The sequence below is a fragment of the Hetaerina americana genome, unplaced genomic scaffold (assembly GCF_022747635.1).
Source record: "Hetaerina americana unplaced genomic scaffold, ioHetAmer1.1.p SCAF_7, whole genome shotgun sequence".
Taxonomy (NCBI): Eukaryota; Metazoa; Arthropoda; class Insecta; order Odonata; family Calopterygidae; genus Hetaerina; species Hetaerina americana.
In genome coordinates this window covers 54,191,248-54,212,704 of record NW_027287316.1, presented here as the reverse complement: position 1 = coordinate 54,212,704, position 21,457 = coordinate 54,191,248, and the positions used below count along the sequence as shown (strand labels likewise).

The following is a 21,457-nucleotide window of genomic DNA, read 5'->3' as shown; positions in this document are numbered from 1 at the left end:
AGAATATTATTATTACTTGTATAAGACACTTACTCTCTCCACATCATTGTTTAAATTTTAAGTTTACTGCATGCCTACAGTTTGTTTTCTTGAGAGTAGGCTAATGCCAACACTAGGTTTCTATCCACCCTTCCCAAAAAATGCTTCCACTACCTAATTACCCACCAATTCGTAATGGTGAAAATTACCTCAATTGTAGATAGCCACCCCACTAATTACTTTTACTAGTGTATGTTTGCATGTATTGTGTTTAACTAGATATCCAGCATAAACTACAACCTGGCATGATAATTTCAGGGGTGAACCTGCTGTCGTCAGGCTTGGTGAATTGAATCTGAGAAGAGGCAGTGAAAGTGGAGCACTTTTTCATCCACCTGGATATGTCGGTGAGCTTAGCCAGCAAAATATGTATCTATTATCATTTTCAAATATCTTTGGAATTGGCTCATTGTGTGTCCTCACAGCCAATCGGTAGGGCTCCACTGCAGGGAGGTGGGGATGTTTTTCTCAGAATGTGAGGTCAAACCCAATGTTGCCATTGTGTACTCTTTTCTCAGATGTATATGCCAATCAGTGCTTAATACGTACTTTGTGATATTTATTGAAAGTTTCATGAGGAAGTGAACGAGTACTCTATATGAAGAGTCATCTTCAATCACAAGACCAAGCCATGGTCGCGAAAAAATGGGAAGGGTTGTTGCCCTTGGTTTGTTGCTTGTTGGTTTTCACATTGGTGGCTGTTCATAGCAATTAACTTGGATCTTCTGGGGCACAGGGTCGTCCAGGGAGGAGTTGCCTCGATGATTCCCAAGAGGACATTTCAAAACTATGGTTATAACTTTCCTCCGTTAAACAGTGATTGTAAAAAAAATATCAATCATGTTCCTCATGATAATCTGATTGATTTGATACCACGTAGTGCACTGATCTGCTGCCAGTCACAAATGTTTCTCAATAAATTATTTGAAGATCCTTGACAAGCCCTTGAAAAAATACTATCAAGGTGAGAGGAAGGAAGGAATAATGGCAGGGAGGTTGACAGATACACAAAAAAGATGAAAGGGGATAGGAAAACAAAGAAGAGAGATCAGGGAAGGAGAATGAAACACACAGGTAAGAATGAGGAGGAAACACAGAGAATAAGAAAAAGGATGAAACAGGAAAAGCACTGGGGGAAATAAATGAAATGAAGACAATGGAAGTTTGGTAAGCAAGCACAAACCTTCATGATGTGCTTACAACGTTGGTCTGGGAGTGAGTGAATTTTTGAGAGGCTAGGTAATTACTGCATCCTAGCTGGCTCTGTCAAAGGCATGTACTAATTTTTTCACAGGCACAAATAATTTGGGTTCAGTACCTCAGTCCCAATGATATTTGTCAATGATAATGGATTATACTGAAATAACAGTAAAATAGTTAATTTAAGTATCAGTTCTAAGATTCACTCTTTTGGTCCATTTCATTCAACCCTAGCAGGGAGTCTAGATAGGATCAAAATGTTATTTGAATATTCCATTTTCCCATTCCACATATTTTAGAAATTTGTATTGCCTGTATCTGTTAGTTTTTTCAATAACATAGCTTTTTAATCAAAATATCATTTCATTTTTATCAAAATGATAATTTTAATGTTTTTTTCTGGTTTAGCATCAAATATGTTTTCATTAGAGGATTAACTACCTGAAAACTTTTAAAAGTAACACACTCTTCACCTTTTAGAGTTTTACAGTTTAATCTCATAGTGAAAGATTACTGATTGCTTTGCTTTCTCAAGTTCATTTAAAGATCAGTATTCACTATTTTCAGTCATTAGGAAGAGAACAGATTGAATTTAAACATGGATGAATCTCTCCATGTAGGTAATTTCATAGTTCACCTTTTGTGAAGCTGTTCCTTTTTACAGGATGTACCTACAAACGATATCATTGCCATTTATGATAGATAACCTTTGATTCATCTCATTCATTAAGGCAATAGGGAGTCTGAGAGCAGTGGTGATTACAAAATCTCAAGAGTAATCAAGCATCCCAACTACCGCCCACCAGCAAAATACAATGACATTGCCCTCTTGAAGCTGGAGAAGCCCATCAGGAAATTTACTCGCCTAGTGCGACCTGCTTGCCTGTACAACAAGCCAACATTTAATGCAAACTCAGCAACTGCTACTGGATGGGGAAGGATTGATTTTGGTGAGAATACTATTAATTAACATTAGATCATCTACAAACGTAAGTATTTTGAAAATATTGAGCTTCAAGAAAGATATTCAAGCCTCTTAATAGACAATTAATCAAAACATAACTGCACACTATCACCAAATAATATACTTCACAGTCCCCTAGCTATGGCTACAAAAATATTTTACATCCTACTCAACCACATCAAATGTTTTTAACTCAACTACCTTCTGCAGCCAACATACATACATGATTTCATTATTGACCTCAATAATGTTTCTTCATGCATTTCCTTGATCATAGAAACAGAATCCAATAACTAGAAAAGCCTTCCTAGACATTATAATAAAACAGAACCACTACAATATGTTGTATTTCAAAGAAATTAGAAAACCATCCTATTCCGATACTTCTTCCTTAAACCATTGCAAAACCAGAATTCCATCCTTTGTATTTTTATTTCCCTGTGAACCCATCTTCATCACTCGGGGGTTACATCACCATTTTGATATACTGAATCCTCTGCAAACATCAATTAAAAAACTATAAAGCCCACCACTATCCTTCCTCTAATTTCTAATAAAAAATACATTTAACATCCTTTTTACCCATTTAACCTATGGCCTTGCCTCTATTTTAAACAACATGACATATCAATTTCTCTCTTGAACAAATTCAGATTGAAAATCTGCAATCCCATGTTAAAGTTGATACCTCTATCCTTCAGACATATGGTATATTTCAAATTCAATGCCAAATACTCTGCAACAAAATATATGATGGACAAACAAAACACCCACTCCTCATTAGATTTAAGGAACATTTATCACACTTCAAATAGAATAGAACTAAATAAATCCAGCATTCCCAAACATTTCATAGAAACCAACCTCTCTGTATCTCCCACAGACTTGCAATTCTTTAAAGGGTCCTCCCGAACATAATTATCAAGTACATTTAAATCTGAAAATCCACATCTTAAAATCCAACAACACACCTGAGCCTCATTGTCCTCTGAATGAATGTAGACTCCTCATGCCTATAATCCAACCTCACTGTGTAGCCTCTTCTACCTCAACTACTTCCTCCTGCCACCTTAATTCCCCATTATCTGTACGGTAGCCATTGGTAATCGCTCTTTGCCCATTAAAGAAGATATTGACAATTAAATGGATATCAGTTTCCTTTTTCACTCCCAATTCTCTTTGATCCTTCCTTTAATACCTTCTATTCCTCACCGCCTACACTTACTCTTTGCTACACAACATTCCAACCCCAGTGACCATCTCTGATTTAATACTGCTTGAATATAAGCAAAAGTGCTAACAAAATTCAGATGTATTCAACAGATTCAGGCGAGACGTAGTGGAAGTTTGTCATTACGAGAAAAATTCTCAAATAATGACCACAATAGAATGGTTTGAGGCATCACTTTGTGGAAGCGATTCATATCAGAAAGGAGGATGCTTTGTTCTTCCACATATAATTAGTTATTTGTGACCTAGGTTTCGTCAGGCAAAGATGATGACTTTGTAAGTCGAGGCCTGGGGCGTATGTGGAGGAACTAAGTGTTTCCCTACCTTACTCCTCACTCTTTTCTTCCCTCTCACCCTTTCCTCACACAGATATAAATATGATGTACCACATGTGGAATCTTGTCTTGTACCTGAAGGTGGTTGGATGAACTGAAATGTGTTGTACGTTACTATAAATCTGTGGAAAAGTGCAAATACTTTTCCCATAACATTCAGATGGACTAGATAGTACCTATCATTGAGAGATTCTTTATGTAATTGATCCACAGGATGTACTATTTATTCCTCACCACTTTTAAATCTTTACCTGTACCTCAAACATTCATTACCATTCATCATCAACAACATATCAGACTAATACAACTCTTTAACTACATTTAATATGAAGCTAAAAACATTTTTGTTGGTGAAATACTATTATTCTGGCAATGCACCAGTTAAAAATAATAGAAAATGATCAATCATCTGCTATAATGTTCAAAAGCCCTTCAGCAAATAGAGAATCGGCACTTATTCACACTTATCAAAATCTAATTTAATTCAAGAGTCTCTCCAATAAGTCGATTCCCTTTCAAGTGCCCAAAATCAGAGTTGGATACTTCTCTTGAGATATTTATTTCCATCACTAGGCAAGCTTCCATTTCTGAAAATTTGTATACAAAATAAAACTCTAACTAAACAATGTTAAACCATATTTACATGATGAGACTGTAACCATATTTGATTGGTGCCATTGCTGTCAACTCTCCCAGCATGATTACCTTTACTTCTAGTTTGAATATTAAAAATACTCGTGTGCTACGTGCATTCACTCAAATGATCTATAATTTTTATTAATGTTACTAAGGTGAAAGTTAAAAGGGACTAATTGTTCTTCTTCTCTTCATTATATGCATTTCCAGCCGAGGACCCAAGTGATGTATTGCTAAAGGTGTCTCTCAGGATTATTGAAGCAAATACCTGCAATGATCTATATCTTGATGACCGGAAGAGTAACAAGCTTCCTCAAGGAATCACAAGATCAATGTTGTGTGCTGGAGAACTACGTGGGGGAAAGGATACTTGCCAAGTAAGGAATACATAGCGTGTTATCTTTCCTTTTTCATTTCCATTTTCTGACTACATTTTGACAAGTGCTAGTTCATTCAAAATTATTAATAAGTTTATTATGCCTCTGTGTGAGCTACTTTATATGGTTTTCTAAAGTTACATCTGAGCTGGGGTATATAAAAGCAACAGGCAAACATTGTCACAAAAGCAAAAGTTTCCTTCTCCCTTCCTTTCCCAAATTCTCAAGAAATGTCATATCATTTAGGAATGCCAAAATGAACATTTTCTCTTCAGCAGATGTTCCAATTGTTTTTCTACAAAAAAGAAGAAAAGTAGATAGTTCTAAGGAATAGGTACCGAATAGGTTTCCTTTTGGGAGCATATCACAGCAAATAGTCTGCGATTCACTTACATAATTTCACTGCCTTTGATAGAATTATAAGCTACAGAGCTTGATGAGGTTTTCACGCTGGAGGGTCAAAAATGAATGAAAGAGGGCTGCCATCTTCATTCATTTTAATCCAATCAGGGAACGTTCAGCCATAAGTTCTAAGTGGGTTGTGACAAGAAAATGGATATATGAATTCACTCAAAAGAACATAGTTAGTCCTTTAAACATCCCATGTTGTCACAATATAAAATCTTGGAAAATTAAATGGATCACTTAATTAATTAACAACTCTTTTGCCTAAACTGAGAAAGGCAAGTAAATGACATAAGCACATATCCCAATAAATGATTTTTGCTTATATCACAATTCATTGATAAAACACTAATAATTATTTGTAAAATAATTTCAGCATCAATATTTACCTTAATTTATATAATTCCATAAACTCCCAATGAGTGCTCAACCTTATGAAAGTGTGCATTGAAAGGTGGAATTCCCCCCAATTAAGATCATTGGCAAACCTGTTATTTCTGGGCTCTAATATATTAGATTCTACTAAGTAAAATTATAATGATTGATGTAGCAGTGTCCTTCTGACACTTGTGGATGCATCCTAGAGGTTTATTCATGTATACTACATGGGAGAATTTATTTAGGAGTTTCGGTGAATAGCTCCGTTACTCTACTTAGGAATGAAATTTCAGTTAAAAAATTCCGCACCAAATGCTCTTACTGTAAGGAGACACCAATATCATGCTTTTGTTGGAGGTGCTGCAATGCTTCTGAAATCATTCCTTTAAAGCCATATCCTTTCAGATGACAGCTATATCCTAAGATTATCCAAAATTAGTATTTTCAATGGAATGAATTTGAAAAACACATTCAGGATAATTGCCAACAGGGTATGTAGAGGTAGTAAGGAACTGCTGCTTGGTCTACAAAATCAAATCAGAGGTGTTAGAGAAAGCCTATAGTATCTAATTATTAATAAAAATATAGATATATTATGCACATGTACATAACATGGGCATTACAATTTTTAGACGCCATTATTTTTGGTGAAATAAAAATAAATCTGGATAAACCAACTCAAATGATCCACTAATCCACCATTATTTCACCAACTTAATAATGCTATTCAGTGGAATTTTTGACATAATATCACAGGAATAGGTTAACTTTTAAGAATAATATGCAATAACTTAAACTCAGTTGCCTTCAGTTATTAGTAATACATTTTTTAATATGGGCTAAACCAACTGCTTGTTCTTCGTTGATGCAAATCAAGTAATCAGCTAGGAAAAATGAATTACATAGTTAAATTACTTTTGTTATTACCGATGATGTACAAATGACAACCAATAAACTTTTAATCTATAAAGGCTTAAATAAAAGTCTGGTATTTACTGAAGACCAAAAACAAGCATTCATCATTAAATCTATTAAATGAATATAACTGTTATTAAAATTAGCCAATTGCACATCAAATTTTCACTGCTTGATATAAAATATCTCAAAATATGGCAACTTTTTACTACAAAATGCTTTCACAATGCCAATTCTGGAACCCTTCTCTGCTGTCATCACCTTTTTGATGAATTGACTTCCCTTATTATGCACGTTTTTCTTTGCAATTTTTTCAGGAGACATGAAATACATTTCCTTTTGTTCTGTGAACCTTAACTCAGCTCAATTCCCATCATGAAGCCTGAGCACTTTATTGCCCATAATATATGGGCAAAACAAAAATTTACCCCCAGCATTTTGGTTGTATTCCAGATGAATTTGACAATGAACATAAACTTCAAGCAAAGTTGTATTACATATAGAGGTTCCCTGTAAAGGATCAAAGGGCATCAACTCTGACTGGGCTCTCTCGGGAGGGAATGCCTGGAATAACACTTCCTGGCTAGATTGTTCACATCACATGAAAGTCTCTCTCCAGGATTAATTAAAATGTTTCTGGCCAGTGTAAAGGCAACTTGTAAATTGCAATAGTCCAATGTTTTGATCACTGGGCTACTGACTAAATCAAGTTATGAGATTTTTTGGGAACCAGATATTCGTGGAAACCACAGTTGATACAAGGAAGGGAACTGTCCCCTTCCACTTGCCAGGGGCAGATCTAAAGGGAAGGGCTAAGGAGTCATACCCCCCTCCACTTGGGGAATATTTATGTCTTTAATACAATGAAATAACACAATTTTTGAGTTCCTGAAGGCTAAAAATTATCTACTTCAGGCTGTGCTTCAGTAAATATATTAGTGCAATTAAAATAAACATGCTTTTAAAATTTATCTGGGGGGCAAAATGTTATAAAATAATTTTTTTTTGCAAATGACAATGCCTTCCCCTAATAGAGGTTGTCTATACCCAATACTACCCTGCACCCTGATGTGTCAATTTTACATGCTGTGTATATGGCTTAACTTGAGACTGAGACAGACGAAAAGGGTGGGCCGCTTTCTTAAGTTTAAATATTAGTGGGTCAGAACAAAGTTGTAGGCCTGCCGCACCATCTATTGATTGTTACCAAATCCACATAAGGTATTGTTAGGATTCAGTAGCTGTTTGCCTGTCGGTGAATGCAGATAACTATACTTACCAAGATTACTCCAGTCTTGCTGTGATTTGATTTTTGTGTTCAAAAGGATCATCAGCCAAGCCAAATTCATTGGGAATTCCGCCTAGTTTATGGATCTACAGTAATAGTGGAGGAAAGGTTTAGACAATTGTGTCCAGACTTCAAAAATGACCGCACAAATGTGAATGATGAAGAGGGGAGTGGAAGGCCCAGTATCCAGACCAAAGAAATCATTCAACAAGTGGACCAAGAACTGCAATCTGACCGACAATTGGCAATTAGTGCTCTGGCTGATAGATTTCCTCTGCTCGACACACCACTACTTACATGATTGTAGTGGAAAAGCTTGGGTATCACAAATTGTGTGCAAAGTGAGTACTGAATATGCTTACATCCCAGAACAAAGAGCAAAGAATATTGTGTGAACACACATTTATGGACTGCTACCTCCAGTCCCAACCTTGTACCTAGCAACAATTTCCTCCTCCTGAACTTGAAACAGTGGCTGGGTGAGCAACACTTTGAAGACAATGAGGAAAAGACAGCCATTGTCAGCTAATTAAATTCCCAGGTGGCAAAATTCTATGCTGACGGGTTAAAGAAGCTGGTGCAGCATTACAAAAGGTGCTTGGAAGTGAACAGCGATTGTGTGGAAAAGTGAAGGACATTTGTAGGAAACTAAAATTGTCAATATAAACCTTTTTCTACTGAATATATTATTTTTATGACCAAATAACCCTTAGTTTTCAGTATGCATAATATCTGATGGATTTCCACCCTTACTTATAAACCCAACCTTTAGTTTCACTACTGTGATTGCATTTCCCTAAAAACTGTATACTGCTCCATATCTAAAATACTGTGTTTGTATTTTTTCAGGGTGATTCTGGAGGACCACTGCAGATCCAAAGTCAAAATAATAAGTGCATACACCATATCATTGGAGTGACATCTTTTGGAAAGTTGTGTGCAGCACCCAATGCTCCAGGTGTATACACTCGGGTGTCTTCCTATATTCCTTGGATTGAGAGTGTTGTGTGGCCATCAGGTTAAAATTTATATGCAACAATGAGTGAGAACTAAGAAACTATGCAAGCTGCTTAAGGAATAAGCTTGATTAATGTGACAACAATAAAATATATAAGTGACTGAGTAAATGAAGCTCATAATAATATTTATCAACAAGGACTCACACACTTAGCTTGAAATTATATTGCAAACAATATTTAGCGTAAGGACATTCAAAAAACATTGAAATTTCATTCCATGAGTACTAATCAATCCATTACTTTGATGCAGAGGACTAAGTTCACAAGTGGTTGTGATACAATAAGATTGCTCAGGGAAAATTATTTCATGGGGGCAGTGTTAAAATCAGGGATATTAGAAATGGGATTGAGTGAATTCCAGTCAGCATCTCCCTCTCCAAAAAATTATTATACTTTTTCTAAATTAACCCTTTTTCACTTTTCATTTAAAAGTGTATGATGATGATTATGTGAGTTGGTTAAAAAATTATTTTCATTTTTCAAATTCCATTGCTTATAAATGATGAATTAAAATCAAGTTAAACATTCAAAAAACAAGGTGATAGTATGGCTTTTAAAATCTGATGAAAGCATTTGACCAGGCTAATGCTGAGGTACTGTTCACCACCATAATATTACCATTCAGTTAGTAATAGAGCCTTATGAATGCTCTATGAAAGTATGAATTATTAATAATTTATTAATAAAGAGTGATGAACGTTGATAGTATTCACCCTGATGCGCTCTCTAGGGAGCAATTCAAAATGAAGAATTCAAAAATGAAGATATGTGTATGTATATGTATTTATGAGTATCAAATGTTAAAAAACATTGTTAATAAAATAAAATTGTATGTTACTTTACACCATAAAAATATCATGTGGCCAAATGCTGCAGTTTTATTTCATTTTGGCCATTCATTAACATTAGGCCATGTAATCCTTTTTCCTGCTATTTGATATATATTCAACAAATACCAAGGGGTATATATCAACATATATTTAGAATGAAAGCCACCTGGTTGGATTTTTTATTGTTATTTGGTCAATTTCCTCTTGGGTCATCCCTTTTATCTTCATTTTTGGTATCACATTGTTGTTGATGTGGCAGTAACCGTGTCCTCCAAACTCAATCTGTGTAAAGAAAATTCCATTGCTGAGTTGATTTAGCATTCAAAAATCATAATAATAAACTTTTCAATACGCAATGTTATCAAAGACATCTATTATGTAGAGCAGTGACTATGAGTGAATTCATAAATACTATCTCAGTTGACTGCATTTTTTCATTATCACTGTTATTATTTCAGTAAGACGTATTTGCTTTACTTCTGCATTGACCATAAGTAGATAAAAACCTTGTAATTTGAAGCACAAACTTTGGAAAATTATAGAGTATGAATGAGAAAGGCAGTACACAAAGAAAAACCCAAAACTGTCTTCCATAACAGACATCCCCAATTCTAACTAAGGCAAGATTGACATGATGGCACTATGATGACTGCAAAGCCATACATATTGGTCGGATGGACAGAATATTGAACATCAGAACCAAAGAGCACCTAGCTTGGTACACAATTTGATAAAACTTATTAACTAACAAAAATTACAGAGACTCAGCCAAAGATCCTACATGTTCAGAAAAAAGATCCACAGTTAGGTGCCTTTGAAGAGCTTGAGATAACCACAGGTGGATATTCCAAGGAGACCCTTCCAATTTAGGAACAATTGTATCCTTCCTAGTCCTCCCTCCTATGCTTCGAAATCCACAAACCACCCCCCTTAACCACTCATTGAAATCAATCCTCTCAGGGGATAAGCTCCATATAAAAGTTTAACAAGCCTTGTTTTAACATTCTTACCCAATGTCCCTGTCCTCAACTCCATTGTCCTTGTGAAAGCTTCTTTGCCCAACAAAAATTTTATTCTTATGTTCCTATTCCTCTAACCACTTTGGTCCAAAATACTTAAGAGATAGGTAAACTGTTCCATCTGCTCAAGCCTATGAACTCCTATTTTCACATTTAACTTAGCTTTCCTCTTTCTCAAAATAAGCAAAACCTTTCTTCTGTTTACACTGATTCTCACTTCACACCTTTCATACTGACTTTCTAATACACCCACCAATGCATATAACCCCTTGGCTGACTAGCTAACTAGAGCTTGATTATTAGCAATTCTGATTTCATTAATATCCCACCAATTTTCATTCCTACCTCCAGTCCTTCCCATACCACAGTTACCATTTATTCCATAAATATGTTGAAAACAAGAGTGGTGATGGACACCAACATCTCACCCCTCTTCCTTGCACTGCCCATCCCAGTTTTCCATTCACCTCCCACAACTGAGCAGTCTGATCCATTCATTGGGGACAAGTCATCTATTCCTCCAACCTACTTCTATTTTCTGAAATATATTCATTCATAAGCCATCTTCCTTGATTTACCATTTGAATGGGGACATTACACTTCAATGCTACTAAATCATCACCCAAGTCTGCATCTGCTTCCAGGAAACTGTGAATTATTCATACTGTTCCCATATCTGTGCCTAAACTTAATATAGCTGATATAACTGATACTAAACTTAATATAACTGATATCTTCCTGAATCCCTGGGCATTTTCCATTAATACTTACACCTTTTGTGGTATCTAAACCGTGGGTATGTAATGGGTAACCATTTCTCCTCTACTCCTCTTCCTCTATTCCTTTCTTCCTACTATAATACCTTGTTCCCCAACCTAACAACCATCTCTCCCTTTGCCAAACATCAAGTTCCAATCCCCTGTCACTATCAAATGTTTCTCACCAGGAACACCCTCAATTATGTCATCCAACTGATGGTAATCCCTGTCTTCCTCGCTCGCTCAGCTTTTATTGCCATTAATAACATTCTATCACTCGCTTGCTCTTGTTTACTATGCTTCTTCCTACCTAGTCTTCCAATACTATTGCCACCCCTCATAGGCTCTCTTCCTCTCTGCAGGACACTACTTAATATCTACTGCTCCTGTCATCTCTGCTACCTTTCAATCCTATCTCACGAAGCCCTACAATTCTTATACATATTTCCTCTTTCCATCTCCTGGTTAATAATTTCCTATCCTTAACATCGGTCTAACATTCCAAATCCCTATACTAACTAGTTTGGTCCTCTTCTGGGTCTTCTGTGTTGCTGCTATCGACTTCACTTTTCACAAAGCCTAGCCTCCCCCTTTGCCAAATATAATATATGGTCAGTTGGGTTGAGTATTAAAGTTACCAGAACTCTCAGTCATTACTGTGTCCATGATAACAGTCTTGGGATTAATAACTTAGTTTTCCATTGCCTTCCTCAATAAGGTTTTTAAAATGACACCAATACTCAAATGGCTATCCAATTGGAGTCAGTTGCTGCGGTCAACATAACTCTACAGATCATCTGAATGCACAAGTCCATCCACTATGTCAAGGTAGCAGTCCATGGGGAAGGTTCCAACACATATGATAACATAAATGTACTGGATATACACTGGCACAATACAATCAGCAATGTACATTAACATTTTTGCAGCAAGCTCTAGAATTAGCATTCTTATTAAAATGAAGGACAGATGTGACATTTGGGAAGGCCCATCCAGATTGTGGAGAAGAAAACAAAATTAAGGAAACTGATAAATTACAGTCCTGTGCCAGTTTTTCCAAATAGTGAGATGAGAGAGACAGCAAAATAGTAAATACCCTATTGTACCATCTCCTGCCCCTTATCAACCAATGACAATGGCATGATCCACTTGTCCCAATCTGTATCTCATCCGACAATAGGCCAGTCCTCAGAAAGCTGCTTCTAAGCATCACTTATTTGTATGACCATACTGCGGATTCATCTGTTTTTGTTCTCTCACATTTGTGTCATTAAAATGGTTGTTGTAAAACTAATTATGGTCGAAAATGATCAAAAAAGTAAATAAATTCCTCACCAATCGATGTTTTGTGTGGATGTCATGAGACAACAGGACTCGGTCAAATAATCCTTCGCTAACCAAGTGCTGCACCTTTGCCAACCTCTGAGCATCGGACGGCATATCAACTTCAGTGTTAAGCTGGTAAAAAGAACATTCTGTTCCAAAAAGATCAAACTGGCAAAATGTTCCAAGCTCAGCAAAATCTGACAGGAGTGCTTCAGTTTCAAGAGTTCCTAAGATAATGAACTGGAATGAATGCTTTGTTCCATAAAAAGTATACTTATACATATATTATGTAAGTAATTATTAAATTATAAAAATAAGAATGAAATAATAACCGGTTAATTAAAATAATGTCTCAGCCAAAGCTAAACTTGGCTGTAAATCTCAGCCAAAGCTGAAATTTGGTTGAGATAAAGAGTTAGTATTATACACACCATGAACCTTACAACTCTTTAAGACAATTATCAAGTCCTCATTAAATTATTTAATCAAATTATGTATTTACACGAAACTTTTTAATTCATTTATCACCCAGAAATATATAAAAGCATCAAAGGTTTGTTGACTATTAAAATAAAAGTAACTGATTAAGGTCCTATTGATTTTATACAGCTGTTTGAGCCATAAACCAGCTTCATGGCAATTTATGAAAATTTTAAAACTAATTTGATCATTTTATAAAAATTATTATCTTATAAAGCATTGGAATCAAATTATAAACAGGTATGAAGACTACATTTGACAACTATGTCGTATCAATGGGATCACAATTCAGCTGTAATGATAAATAAAAATTGTATTATGTGCAGAAGACCTGAAGTTATTAGACACCAAGAACCATGGTCATGACATAAAGTGCTAATTCTAACTGGGTGTATCCTAGAGGTTTAGGTGGTTCAAAACAGAAATTAACAAAATGCAGAGCCAAAAATATGACTCCAAATTATACCTATCTTGTTTCTATGTTCTGAATGGAAATTCATGACTTCAACTTTAAATGGAAAACTGTTATGACAATATCCTCTCCTGAGATCCCATGAGGTTATTATCACTTTATCTTTTTATACGGTGCTTAGCTTCTGTTAAGATTTTGTTACTATCGAAATATGTATTGAAAGAAACTATTTTCTATGCCTTTATGACATTCGCATATTACTTAAGGCTGAATGACTGTAGACTCTGAGTTTATTAGGGAGATACAATGAGTGTATGTATTTACAGAGCGTGGAAATCCATATTAGCATAACACGTACTGAGTTTCACTTCAACACCACATGTGAGATGAAACTAAATGCACTACATTCTATAAATTTATGATTCTTCGAGAATTTTTTTAGGAAGTACTTTCAACAAAACATTACAAATCTGTTGCTTTCTACTGACTCAAAACATTGATTTTATCGAAATTTCTAATTAAGGCAAGGTAATGTTCTATGCCTGATGTGGGAAAAAAAACATAATAGCAAGTACTTTTCTGGCAAATCAATTTGCGCTTCCAGGTTGAAGTTATTTATACCTATATATCCCAAGCCCATAAGACGCAGGCTGATATTAGAGCACATTTTGGAATAAAAGAAGTGCATCTTATGGGCCAGGAACTACAGTAATCAGAAATACTGAGTAAATTTGGAAAAATGGATAAGTAAATATGTAAATAGATTTGAAATTGGTATAATTGTGAAGTAAATTTTAAAATGCGAGGCCCTACTTTAGTTCACACAATGTTAATATAAAATAAATATAAGAGGCATTACACATTGCAGCACAATTATATATTTATTTTATTCAGTGTATATAAATTATTAACCTTTAACAATTAACCCATCAAAACGGAACACAATCCTACATTCATGTATATAAACAATTATTTATGCATGTATTACAGAAATATTTGTATAGGATAAATATAAATATATAGGCTACTAATACCTGGTCAATATGTTCCTTATTTTAATTCTTGTTTGGTGAATCAAAAATGTGTCACGGAAAAACAAAGTTTACTCACGCTCAAGATGTGACATGACTGTCTTCTCTTTTCGGCCACCTGCTTCTAGGTGGGTTCTTATGATCTCAAACGGAGCATCAGCATGACGGCCAGGGTGGAAACTTACAGGGCAATTGAGTTCTTCCTGGATGGCAGCAGTGGCTAAAATTGCCTTCTTTTCAAATGCTATGTATAAACAAGATTCACTAAATCATTAGGAAATATTCATTGATAAACTTTATGATTTCAGACTTAAGTCTATGTGAGTTGTATATACTCATTATAACTGAAAATGCACTTTTCCACAGAGTTTTCCTTTTTGGACAATAAGTATTACAGTGACACACATTATACCTTCTGTTACTATGGATGTAGCCACTGATGTAAGTTATATTTATATTTCCAAGCCAAAAATACATTATAACAAAATTTTTATCCATTTGGACAACACTTAAAGAAAGAAAAAGATGCATCTTGACTATTCAAAGTTTCAGCAAATATATTATCATCAGTAACTACCTGGGATATTGAATAGGTATATTGAAGTTTTCTCTAGCAGTATTGTAATTTATTAATTTTGAATAGGCCAATTCATTTTGGGGATTAAGTACAAGACGAATTTCTGTTTTCATTGCCCTAGAAAAGGTAAAATATTTTTCCACTAACACTCTAAGACAAGTTTTACTATAATTGTGCCCTTAATTACATAAATAATTAACAGACTACACATATACATAGCTCAACCAGTGGCTGTAATGTCCATTGTTAAGGGTGAATATGCAATGCCATCACTCACCATCAATGGGCCAGGAGCTCCCTACTTCCCCAATAAAACCACATTTGACACTTGGATCCTCAGCACATCCCTCTAACATTTCCTTCCTAATTAAACTGCCCATTTCTTCTACAGAAAGTTTCAAAATATTTTCTTTCTGGACACTAGACACATAGAAACCTAGAATTAAAAAGGAAAAAATAATACTGATCAGGCCAAAATATATATAATGTCTATTAAAAATAGAAGAGACCTCTCATATACCCCTTCATCAAGTAAAAATAAATGTGTAATTTATCCAAGGTGTTCCAACTGACACATGTATCCACTAACACTTGAACAAAAAATCAAATCCGATTTCATGAAAGCCAAATAGGTTAGTTGACCCCCAAAATTATTTTGGCAATGTAAAATTGTGATAGAATGGAATATAAATACAATGGTATAACATCAAAGGGGTAATGAAGTCAAAAATGGGGACAGGAGGTATGTATAATCTTCTCAATCTTCTGCAACAGAACACTGCAGACCAGTACATCTATAAACAATGATGTATGTAAAACACATTTAAATTTGCTTTCCACAAGACAAGAGGGAAATGATTTAGCACAAGAATAAAAAATTGCCGCTCCAGGTGTAACTGCAGATTAACCAAATCATACCATTACTTGAATCATTTTGGAATTAAATTATTTAATCAACTGCTCCACACTGCAAGAAAAACTATGTCAACCGAATTTAAATAAATCTTGTATTAATGGCTAGCCTCTAAAGCTCTTTGGCTTTTCTTCGATTTTTGCCTGTTCCAATAAATAGATCAAAGAACCTGTATCAAATTCTGCGTGAAAAACTAAATTAAGTGCACGGGTGCATTCCAAATGTTGACTGTGGCATATGGAGAAGCTATCTTGAACCGAAGCAACATTTACCGATAATACAAAATGTTCCCTGAGGGCCGAGAAGATGTGAAGGGTGAAGAGAGTGCCGGATACCGGAGCAGGTCAACGACCAGCAAAAACATTGATGTAGTGAAGAAAATAGTATTGGCCAATCGTCAAATCACCGTTAAAGAAGTTGCTGAGGACCTACACATATCGATTGGCTCGTACCATTTGATTTTTACCAATGATTTGGGCATGGCATGGGTCGCCGCAAAATTCGTACCAAATTTGCTCATTTTCAACCAAAAACAGCAATGCATTAACATTGCTACTGAGGTGTTGGACTCTGTCTGCGACGACCCAAATTTGCTCCAGAGGGTCATAACTGGTGAAGAATCATGGGTCTATGTTCATGATGTGGAAACTAAAGCTCCCATCATCATCCCAATGGAAGCTGCAGCACAAGCCAAGACCAAAAAAAACTCACAAAGTTCGGTCGAATGTGAAAGTTTTGTTCAGAGTTTTCTTCGATTTTAGGAGTGTGTCACATCGTGAGTTCTTGCCACAGGGTAGAACGGTAAATAAAGAATATTATCTGCAAGTAATGCGCAATTGGCGCAAAGATATTCACCGCAAACGCCCGGATTTGTGGGAGAACAAAAATTGGCTTTTGAACCATGACAACGCCCCTGCTCACAAGTTGTTACTTGTGCGCGAATTTTTGGCCAAAAACAACACACCAATGATGCTGCAGCCACCGTATTCTCCAGATCTGGCCCCCAGTGACTTTTTCTTGCTCCCGAAACTAAAGAGGCCCATGTAAGGATGACGCTACGCTACGATTGACAAGATAAAGACTGCATCGAAGTAGGAGCTAAACAAGGTCACAAAAAATGATTTTTTAAAGTTCTTCGAGGATTGGAAAAAACATTGGCAGAAGTGTAAAATATCTAATAAGGATTACTCTGGAGGGAACAAAATACATATTCATGAATAAATAAATAATTCGTGATACTTTTTGAACAGACCTTGTACAAATGTGTAATCTGTAACACAGTAATTAACCATATACATATATATATATATATATATATATATATATATATATATATATATATATATATACTCATATATACAGAAACAGATATAAGGAAAAGGGATAGGAACACATAATATATATATATATATATATATATATATATATATATATATATATATATACATATATATATATATACACATATATAATTATTGCTAATTTTTTAATCACTCATATATTTCTAATCCAAAATAATTATAATTAGGTACATTGACTTTCTAAAAAATTGTGACTGAAAGATAAATATTTTCCTACCAGAGTCACTCCTTATGAACCACTTGACTCAAGAGTTAGGGCTTGCACATTTTATAAACCCCAATAAGTATATTGCGAGAGCAATGATGATTGCACTTGGGACAAAAGTTGGGAGTCAGGGGAAACTTCTTTCAACATCTGCTCCTTAGTAATGAGGCTGCAATGGCATCTAGCCCTAAAGAGGAGGATATTAAAATGATGGTATTATGTCCCAAAATACTGAGGAAGACAATGGGAAATAACCTCAATTATGAAGTGATAACTGATGGATAAATTTGATAGCAGAATAAATCCTGCCAGCTAAAGGACTCAGCATTCTTTGGTGGTTTTCATTCTCAGCAATGGAGGCCTTCATGGTCATCATTGCATTACATTTTTGTAGAACCACATGAACATCACAAGCAACAATTTAGTCATCTCGCGTCACCAACACTACAACAAACCATCTTCCATTATGATTTCAGGCATCATAATAAATCACCAAGTACTGCTGAGAAACAACTTTTCATTATCCCAATAATCCTCATATTCACTTGTGCTGCAAATTGGTCAACTGCATTATCATAAATAATTAAAGTGAAACAATATTAAATTTTATATGCAGAGAGAAATTATAAACAATTACCTGTCCCAGCGACAATATTCACTTTAGTCTTCTCACTAACTTCCTTCATGAGGTCTGCTCTCCGTCCCAAGCCATGAGAGGAATTTTCCACAATAGATGAACCTCCAGATTTTAGATATTCTTCCAGATCATTATAAAGAGCATTATGTGTATATTGATCATAAAAAGCCAGATTATATTTGCTGCTGTAGCTGAAATAACATTTAAAGAAGTGCATTAAGAACAAAGTGAAATGTAAGACCGAATTATTTCAAACATTAACTGGGAAAATTTGTAATATTGCTCATGACAGGAGACATTTCATGCAGAATTATTTCTTTAATGAATGAGAAAAAATTCTCAACACATTCTTATGAAAGATTTGAATGATACGCAAATTAAACATAATAGTTTTTGGCACGATCATGAAAAATTTTACTCCAGTAAAATGTATGCTTACATTGCATTGGGTAGGTGATGTATAAAACACATACTCAATAATACTATATGACTTAACCCCATGGCCACCCATTCTTCACTTGAATTGCAAGAGAAGAATGCAGGAGTGATTCCTACCTCTAGCACTTAAAATTAATAGAGTCAGGCGTAACTGCAAGAAAATAATGGACAACAACAATTAAAACAAGAACTTTTCAAATTACCCTCGTACTGGGAACTGGGGAAGCTGACATGGAAACTCAATAACCAATCTCTACCCACTAATTCTTTGATAGTGCCATTCAATGCAAAAAATATATTCACTAGCATGCCATCAAAATTTACATTCAGAATAGCCGCTCAGAACATCCTTCAAACTGCCAGCTCGGAAACTTTGGTCACTAAAGCAATATATGTGCTCTTAGAAGTAATACCTGAACAAACTTATTTGCAGCTAACAGTAAATATTACGCTTATATAGATGGGCTATTCATGGGATGATCCATGTACGGTGATTCTATATCCTCAATGCCAGAATTCTTCTAGACAGCAAAGAAACTAACCTTTTCAATTCAAATGATAGCCTACTGTGACATGTGCAATTACTTATACCATATGAATGATATCCTTTGCCTGCACAATGAAATGTACAGAGCATTATGAGTCATCAAAACAGTGGAATTTTAATATTCTCTGATGACTGAGGTCATTTTTCATTAAAACTCAAAATATACTATTTATCGAACAAAAAAATACATAATTACAGAGATGAAAAATCTTGTAATTTTCACTGACTATAGATTTATTATCAACTAGTTTTGATATACCAAATCATTGTTAAGTCACTTGACACCGGTCACGAAAGAAATATATGTGCTCTTGGCAAAGCCACTTGGCAATGATGTAGTACATCAAAACTAGTCGATAATAAATCTCTATTAAGTGAGAAATTGCAAGAGTTTTTGTCTCTGTTATTATGGAACAGTTTCACCACATCACACCTGAACCTATTATTTATAAAAAAATACGTTTTAGACAGGATTAGAACTAATGACCTTCAAGTTTGATGCAGAGCATATCAAGTTGGAGAACTAATAGGGTTCATGATAAATACTGGAAATCACTGCGCAAAAGATTTATTTTCTAAACTGTACAGTCTAATGCATAACAACATTTTCTTCACTGTGCAGTCTAAAGATCTGCAATGTGTATCTGTCTTCTAATATATCGTTCTGAAATGGTAAGACCCTTTTTTATATATGCTTTCATAGAATTTTTATCCACATTTTCTTCACTAAAATACATAGGGCAACACTGGAAATATCTGGGAAAAGCAAAGTATATTAAAGGCTGTTATGTGATGCCTCTGTGCACTGTGTAACAACTCTGTGCACTTTAATGAGTAGACACTGAATTGGGAAAGTGCAAGGATATGCAAAAGAAATTTTATTATGCTTATGTTGATTTGGATATGGCAGACAATAGCGTGCGTAGATGCATATTGGGGAAGGTTTTGAAGGAATATAGATTGAATGAGCAATTGCAGGGCAAGAGTTCAATACAAGTTTATTTCCAAGAACTTGATCCTGGGATAGGATAGGAATGAGGGAAAATATGGATTATTTTTCTCATTTCACATTCTGCAAAGGAATTTTTTAACAAGCCAATTTTGGAAGAACTTTGATCATCATAATCAGCAACAAGTGAACGGAGAATTTGTCTTCTGCAGGTCACCATTTCTCAAGAGTCATAGTGGGAGAGATGGAGTCACAGAATTTTGAACCAGTGGAGCACGCATGGGCTTCGCTCCTTCAGTTTGCTTCAAAATTCTGCTAATTATGTAATTTTGACCTCAGTTTTCCCCCATACATAAAACAGTTCATTCCATTTTGGCCTGTCAGCCTTGGGCAATGATGCTGAAAGAAATCTGTACTCTTTCATGTCCTTGATTTTCGTTCAGATCAGTGCAAGTAATTTATTTAACTAATACATTAAACTTACGGATATTGACGAATGAATCCCAAATTTTGAAGTTTAATAGGTCCATTGAAACGGTTTTCTAGATGAGGGGGTGGCGGGGTATAAAATCCGTGGAAATCGAGAAAAAGGTGTTCATGCGTCAGCGTTCTTCCTAGCTTATCAGGTTGTATTTCACCCAAAACTGCAAGAGAAACAATGGGAACTTTTTGAAATCTTGAAATACAAACAATGCTTTGTGGTTTCTTTCGAAGTTTAATCGTGAAATGAAAAGCTCCACCTGTTTGGCAATAAGATACATACACATTGACATATTACATGAAAAGGTTACGCCCGCGGGTTTTAAATGCATTAGTATCAACTAAACACAATATAAACAAAACATTTAAGGGCGGGAATATAATCCTAGTTCCTCAACATCGTGATTTGTGAACACAAAACGATAGAAAAATAAAGCGCAAGCTTTAAATGACAACTAAAATATTACATAAAATTAAATGAACTTAAAAAATTATTCATGCGTGGAAACGAATAAACCCACCTGTCTGAATTTTCGCAACCATATTAAAATACCCTCAATCAGGAAGATCACACTTGCTTCAAATGCTTGCCCGTGCGGAATTCTTGCGGCCGTCGCGTGTCAACTATATATGTCTCTGCGTCTCTAGTAATTTAGGGCAATTAGTAGCTATCTTTCTCCCAAGATAATAAGACACGGCACTGCATTG

At 35.2% G+C, this 21,457-nt stretch overlaps 2 protein-coding genes across 2 annotated transcripts in view; one reads left to right on the top strand and one right to left on the bottom strand.

The window, feature by feature from the left end:
• LOC139696957 (serine protease snk-like) overlaps positions 1-9,648 on the top strand; it is a 24,409-nt gene extending 14,761 nt beyond the window's left edge. The window contains exons 7-10 of the mRNA XM_071595862.1: positions 298-386; positions 1,971-2,189; positions 4,615-4,781; positions 8,617-9,648. Of these exons, the coding sequence (XP_071451963.1) occupies positions 298-386; positions 1,971-2,189; positions 4,615-4,781; positions 8,617-8,790 (649 nt within the window). The 3' untranslated portion in view covers positions 8,791-9,648. The remainder of the gene's footprint in view (positions 1-297; positions 387-1,970; positions 2,190-4,614; positions 4,782-8,616) is intronic.
• LOC139696958 (phosphotriesterase-related protein) lies at positions 9,561-21,457 on the bottom strand. The gene is made up of 7 exons (XM_071595863.1): positions 21,271-21,457; positions 20,754-20,913; positions 18,336-18,526; positions 15,497-15,655; positions 14,722-14,886; positions 12,729-12,946; positions 9,561-9,898 (listed from the first exon to the last, which is right to left on the bottom strand). The coding sequence occupies exons 1-7, from the start codon at positions 21,290-21,292 to the stop codon at positions 9,767-9,769; spliced, it is 1,047 nt and encodes a 348-aa protein (XP_071451964.1). The 5' UTR covers positions 21,293-21,457; the 3' UTR covers positions 9,561-9,766.